The sequence below is a fragment of the Chinchilla lanigera genome, unplaced genomic scaffold (assembly GCF_000276665.1).
Source record: "Chinchilla lanigera isolate Chin_1 unplaced genomic scaffold, ChiLan1.0 scaffold00019, whole genome shotgun sequence".
In the NCBI taxonomy this organism is placed as follows: Eukaryota; Metazoa; Chordata; class Mammalia; order Rodentia; family Chinchillidae; genus Chinchilla; species Chinchilla lanigera.
This window is the reverse complement of record NW_004955420.1, coordinates 12,521,504-12,528,373: the sequence shown is the minus strand read 5'-3', so window position 1 is coordinate 12,528,373 and position 6,870 is coordinate 12,521,504. Positions and strand designations below refer to the sequence as shown.

The window sequence follows — 6,870 nt, the reverse complement described above, 5'->3', positions numbered from 1 at the left end:
GGGGCGGGAGGTGGAGCCGCTGGAGTTCCGACGCTGCTACTCTGCTTTGGCGCTAGGGGGCAGCAGAAGACAACACCTGTTGTGCTGCGTTAGGTCCCTGACCGAAACTTAAGCTGGTACAGGCCGGGCGTGGTGGCACATGCCTGTAATCCCAGCACTCGGGAGGCTGAGGCAGAAGGATTGCTGCGAGTTCGAGACCAGCCTAGGCTACAAAGTGAGCTCAAGGCCAGCCTGAACTGCACAGCGAGACCCTGTCTCAAAAAAAAGGCAAAAATAAATAAATAAATCTTACGCTGGTGCAGGAGGGGTTGACCCTGAGAAACCCAGGAGTGCGCACGGGAAAGAACAGGGATAGGATGGAGAGAGGCAGGAAAATAGCGGCTGGTAAGGGACGCTGTTCAGGGCTACCATGTTTCCAGGGCTACCATGTACACACTTGTGCCATAATACGCCTACTTCTGGCATTGGACCTAGTCGCGAAAGTCTGTAATCCCTGCATTCCTGGAGGCTGAGGCAGGAGGCTTGCAAATTTGAGCCCAGCGTAGGCAATTTAAAGAGACTTGTCTCAAAAAATAAAAAGGGCTGGGCGTGATGGCGCACGTCTGTAATCCTGGCACTCGGAAGGCTGAGGCAGGAGATTCGCTGTGAGTTCGAGGCCAGCCTGGGCTACAAAATGAATTCAAGGCTGGCCTGAGCTGCTTAGTGAGACTGTGGCTCAAAAATAAATGAGTAGGGGCTGGGGACTTAGCTCAGCGGCACAGCGCCTGCCTGGCAAGCGCAGGGTCTTGAGTTCCATCCCCGCTACCGGAAAAAAAAACAAAAAACAAAACAAAACAACAAAAATAAATGAATAAATAAAAAGCGCTGGGGATGTAGCTCAGTGGTACAGCACCCCTAGGTTTACTCTCCAGAGACCCAGGGAGAAGTTTGGCTATCTTAGTTAAAGTTTGTAATAATGTAGAGGGTGCCACCACCGTTTCCACTGTAAAACAGTGCAGAACAAAACTGACAACACATAGGCATATGTAGGAATACCCCTGTGCTGTGATTTGATTGATCGATTGATCGACAGATTGATTTTTGAGACAGGGTCTCACTATATAGCCCAGGCTGGCCTCAAACTCACAATCTGCCTGCCTCAGCCGCCCAAGTGCTAGGATTACAGGTGTGTATCACCATGCCTGGCCACTTTAAGATTTTTTTTTGGTCTTTTTTGAGTAGCCCAGGCTGGCCTTGGGCTCACTCTGTAGCCCAGGCTGGTCTGGAACTCACAGCCAACAGTTCTCCTGCCTTAGCCTCCTGAGTGCTGGGATTACAGGCATGGGTCACCATGCCCAACCCACTTTAAGATTTTTAAATTCTCAATAAAATGTTGAGGTTTTCTTCACACAACTCACACATCCGATTACAGGAGCTAGTTGTGGTGGCACACACTTGTAGTCTCAGCATTTGGAAGGCTGAGGCAGGAGGATCACTGTAAGTTCGAGGCCAGCCTGGACTACATGGCAAGACCCTGTCTTAAAAAAACCAAAACCAAAAACCTTAAAATATTCTGATAATTTGGCAGGTGGTTGATAAATCAACTGATAGAATATACAGCGCTGAAAAAAGGAACTAAATGTTGTAATGTGTGATAAGTTCAACCAACCTGCTAATGCTATTGGTAACGGTGGTGAATCAGGGGTCATTTTCTGTCTTTATTTAATGATTGTCAGCAATGTGTATTGTCTGTGATGTGGGTATGGGGGTAAAACTGAACAGCATTGACAAAACCCCTGATGGAGCTTCTGTCCATCAGGGCTGAGGGACATCCCACAGGAGAAAGCCACAGTGAGGTAGGACAGGAGCAGGGCGGGAGGCGGCTGGGAGGGAGGGAGGCGCCCTGCGACTCCCGCAGCTGTGCGGAGGAAGGGGATTTGCCTGCAGACCAGGGAGCCGGGCTAGCCCACATGGTGACAGCAAGCACAGACTCCAAGGGTGCAGCGCAGGCGAGGCCCAGGGGTGTGTGTGTCCAGGAAAACAAGCCCGCAATGCTGCCGGAGACTTCCTGGGACCCTCGATGTTACAGGGAGGACGCTGACCCTTCTTTGGAGTGCACTGGGGAAGATTTGGAAGTGGTTTTTTTGTGTGTGTTGGGGGACTGGGTTTCTTGGGTTATTGTTGTTGTATATTTGAGACAGGGCCTCGCTCTGTAGTCCAGGCTGACCTTCAACTCACTATGTAGCCCAGGCTGGTCTCGAACTCGCAGCAGTCCTCCTGCTTCAGCCTCCCAAGTGCTGGGATCGCAAGCGTGAGTGCCATCACTGCCGCTTGAGGTATTTGAAACAGACGAGTCGTTCCGAAGTGCAGTGCGGGGGGCAGGATGGGGCAGGTTGCTGCGTGGGGCCCTGGGGGGAGGGCACAGGCAGACTGGGGTCCCCTCGCGTGTCGCGGGACCCAGGAAGAGCTGAGGGAGATAGAACTAGCTCAGGGCAGGATGCGGTGATGGGGAAGAATGACTGCGTTTGAGATTTTGAAGGTGGAGCAGATAAGATATGCTCACGTCTAGACTGACCCCAACGCTTTTGCCTTGGGGGCGGCTGTGTGGGGCGAGCGCGGAGCCCCCTGTAGGGGGCGTCCACCGCGCGCTTCCGGCTAGATAGCCACCCGGAGCCCAGGCTGTACACACAACCTAGGATATGAACTGCTTCTTAATTTATTACTTCTGTTATTATTGTTGTACTGGGATTTGAACCCAGAGCCTTCCTAGTGGCTGCACCCCAGCCGCTTTTATTTTTATTTTTAAAGTTTTGAGACAAGGTCTTGCAAAATTATCCAGGAGGGACTTCAACTTTCGAACCTCCTGCCTCAGCCTCTCGAGAGCTGGGATTACAGGTGTGCGCCATCACATCTGCGCTGTTTATATTACTTTTATAAGGGCAAATAAAAAAAAGGACTAAATGGCGCTGATGACGAAAATCCGGGGGAGTCGCAGTGCGAAGGTTAGCAGGAGTTTCGGAGATCCCGATTAGATAGCCGTTCCCCAACTGTCTCCACCAGGTTCCGCCCCTCTGTGGTGAAAGACTGCATCCACGCGCTGCTCAAGGAGGAGCTGGCGAACGCCGAATACTCCGCAGAGGAAGCGCCGCAGCTCACCAAGCGCTTGTCAGAAAACATCAAAGATAAGCTGAAAGGTAACTGTGGTAATGGCTGGAAGGGATTTAGTCCTTCAAACACTCAGCTCTGCCCCAGGACGCTTCCTGTCTTTCAGAAAGTGATGCAAGCTGTGGATTCCGTTAAAGACAAACTTCTCTTTAATGTGTCTTTTCTGGTTACTTGGTGACTTCTACAGGTTTCTGTAGATGGTGCGAAGGATTAAAGATGCGAAATAATCCCTTGTAGGAAGACACTGTCCAAGAAATTGTGTACGCAAGCAGGGTGGGGTGGTGCACGCCTGTAATCCCAGCACTCTGGGAGGCTGAGGCAGGAGGACCATTGCAAGTTCAGGTCAGCCTAGACTACTAGATAGTGAGTTCAAGGGCAAGCTGGGCTACACAGTGAGACCCTGTCTCAAAAAAGAAAAAATACTATGTAAGCATGTTTGTTTTCTGACTTTTTAATGAAAATTCGCTGTTAAAGTTGTTTAAAAAATAAAACCCGCTCCGGCCTGGAGGTTCAGTGCCTGGGACTGCAAAGATGCATGCTTGTTATAAAAATATGTAAACAATCGAGAACAGAAATTACTCCATGGGACAAGGACCACAGCTCAGCGGTGCAGTGTATGAGGTTTGGTTCTCAGCACCAAAAAAAAAAAAAAAAAAGCCGGTGTGGTGGCACACGCCTGTAATCCCAGCACGGCTGAGGCAGGAGGATCCTTAAAGAGTTTGAGACCAGCCTGGGCTACAAAGTGAGCTCAAGACCAGCCTGAACTGCATAAGTGAAACCCTGTCTCAAAAAGACCAAAAAAAAATTTAAAAATTAAAAAAAAAATCACCTTCAAATACCATCACCTATTTTAAAAATTTTATTCTTACATTTTAGTGGTGATTTTTTTTTTTTTTTTTTTTGAGACAGGGTCTTACTTTGTAGTTCAGGCTGCCCTTGAACTCACTATGTAGCCCAGGCTGGCCTCAAATTTACAACATTCCTCCTGCCTCAGCTTCCCAAGGGCTGGGATTATAGGAATACACTACCATGCCCAGCTTTTTTTTTTTTTTTGGAGACAGGGCCTCCCTATATAGTTCAGGCTAGTTTGGAACTCACTATGTAGCCCAGGTTGGCCTTGAACTGGAGGAGATCCTCCTGCCTCAGCCTCCTGAATGCTGGTATTCCAGATGTGCACCACCATGCGCTGCTTCTATAGGTTTAGAATCTGTCAGAGTCCTTATCGACAGGATCTATACACTTACGAGGTTCTCTCCTGTGACTCAGTTGTGAGGAATTTCTCCTTGTCTCACTATCTCCTAGCTGAATCTCAGTGCTCTGAGTGGTCTGTGTCTTTCTCGGTGTGTTCTTTATTTTGTTTTGTTTTGTTTGGTTTTTGGTTTTTCTCCGGTACCGGGAACCGAACTCACGACCTTGCGCTTGCCAGGCAGGCGCTTTTGCCGCTGAGCTAAATCCCCAGCCCCCCTCGGTGTGTTCTTTGTGGGAGTTTTGCTGTTGCGTCTCTGCCTGTGCCGTTCAGCTCCTGACTTGGCTCTATCTGCGTCATCACTGCTGTGAGACGCTGTACCTGATCTTTTTAAAGTTTTCCTCCTGCCATATCAGCGGATATTTTCTTTTTAAATTTTCCCCCTGCCATGTCTGAGGATATTTTATTTTCGCTCGCAGCTGTGACTTAAGGGCTGAGTGTTTAATATTCCAGCCACATTTATATGGGATTAGGGGTTCGGCACAGAAAGGGGACGCTGAGCTGAGTGTACAGTGCTTCTTAAAAGGAACCAGGCTTTGTCTGAGATTTCCTGAAGTATCCTGAGTTACCCTCGAGCTCCACATGCAGGATGCTGTGGGCTCAGATTACCTGCTGATTTACTTCATAACCCTGCAGCCTTTACTGCCATCACCGGGAGCTGGCATTGTTCTATTGCCCATTTCACTTTTTTTGTTTCATTTTGCTTTTTTTGTGTTTTTGAGACAGTATCTTTTTTTTTTTTTTTTTTTTTTGAGACAGGGTCTGGCTATGCAGTTCAGGCTGGCCTTGAGGTCACTTTGTAGCCCAGGCTGGCCTTGAACTCCCAATGATCCTCCTGCCTCAGCATCCTGAGTGCTGGTATTACAGGCGTGCGCCACCACGCCTGGTTTGAGACAGTATTTTGCCATGCAGTTTAGGCTGGTTTCAAACTCATAGTGATCCTCCTGTCTCAGCCTCCCAAGTGCTGGGGTTATAGGTATGCTCCATCTTGCCAGGCCTTTTTTTCATTTTTCTTCTTCCCAGGTCACAGCAGTGGGACGATGAGACACCCGTCCAGTTTTCTTCTCTCCACTTGGGTACTAGTGGGAATTCTCGAAGGGCTGGGTCCCCACGTCAGCCCTGGGCCTAGTTACTCCCCTGGCCTTGCTGTTTTCTCCTCACCTCGCCGAGCACTTCCGGTTTCCTGCAGACCCCAGGCTCGCAGTGTCTCCAGTCCTCTCCCTCCCCGCAGAACGGAGAGACGTTGCCTCCCTCGTTCCTCCCGACTCGGCCCGCTTCTCCCGACTCTGCCCGCTTCTCTGTCCCCTCCAGGAAGCCTTTTCGGGTCAGCTCTTCCCACTGCCCTCACAAAGGCAGGAGCCTGCGCTGCGCTCCTGGGCTCATGAGAGATCTGCCATCCCTCGAGTTGTTTCTCTGTCCGCCTTGAGCCCTTCGCTGCCCCGCGTCCCGGGGCCACAAGAGCGTCTCCCTTGTCTCTGACCCGAAGGCCTCGCTGGCGCATGACGGAGAGTAGGGCCGCAGAGGAGCTGGGCGCTGGGAGCCCGCTCTAGATGCTTGAGCTGCTCCCGCCCCGCGCTCGCCTGGGCTGGCAGCGGGCCTGGGGCGTAGGTAAGGGTACTGCCACTTAGCCGAGAGGAAACACAAACTCTGAAGTTCAGTGCGGCCTCCAGAGTGGCTGTCTTGGTTAAGTTTAGGGTTCGGCTCCATCTCCAGGTCTCTCTGGTTCCCAAGCTTGCCGGCACACGTGTGAAGCACCTGTGGACCAGTGATGAGAATGGATGGTAAATGTTCAGGAAAATTTGTTATAGTAAAAGACGCCTTGCTATGAGTCCTCCACAGAATCCCCGCTTGCAAGCACACTCATCCCAGCGTCTTCGCCACTTTCTGAAGCAGTTCTGGAAGGGTTCTTTCCTAAGTGTTCTCACCAGCTGTGATAAAAAACACAGTGAATATGGTAGCTAAGCATCATCCAATAGAAAGGCAGGCTCATTAAATCAATGTGCTATATCCTCATCCACCTTATTTGCTGAATCTGGTACCATGTGACTTGTGGCTCTTTCTCAGAGTTAATACAACCATGAAATGTTGAATTAAAGGTGGCCGTGTCAGTGCAACTAAAGACCTTCATGAAAGAGAACTTCCAGAACTGCTGCAGAAAGTTGCAAGAATGATGGGATAGTTGTGTTGTTGTTGTTGTTTTTTTTTTCTTTTTGTCTTTTTGAGACAAGGTCTCATTATGCAGTTCAGGCTGGCCTTGAGCTCACTTTGTAGCCCAGGCTGGTCTCGAACTCACAGTGATCCTCCTGCCTCAGCCTCCCAAGTGTTGGGATTACAGGCATGCGCCACCAGGCTCAGCAAGAATAAAGGTTCATTTTGCTGCACAGTTTATGTTTTTTTGGTTTTTTTTTTTGGTACCGGGAATTGAACTCATGACTTCAGTCTTACCAGGCACTGAGCTATATGCCACTGAGCTATATCCC

General features: G+C 49.9%; 1 protein-coding gene across 2 annotated transcripts in view; it reads left to right on the top strand.

Moving 5' to 3' along the window:
• Tctex1d2 (Tctex1 domain containing 2) overlaps positions 1-6,870 on the top strand; it is a 13,669-nt gene that overhangs the window by 490 nt on the left and 6,309 nt on the right. For both annotated transcript variants that reach the window (XM_005383130.2, XM_013513399.1), the window contains exon 2: positions 3,040-3,173. In XM_005383130.2, the coding sequence (XP_005383187.1) occupies positions 3,040-3,173 (134 nt within the window). The remainder of the gene's footprint in view (positions 1-3,039; positions 3,174-6,870) is intronic.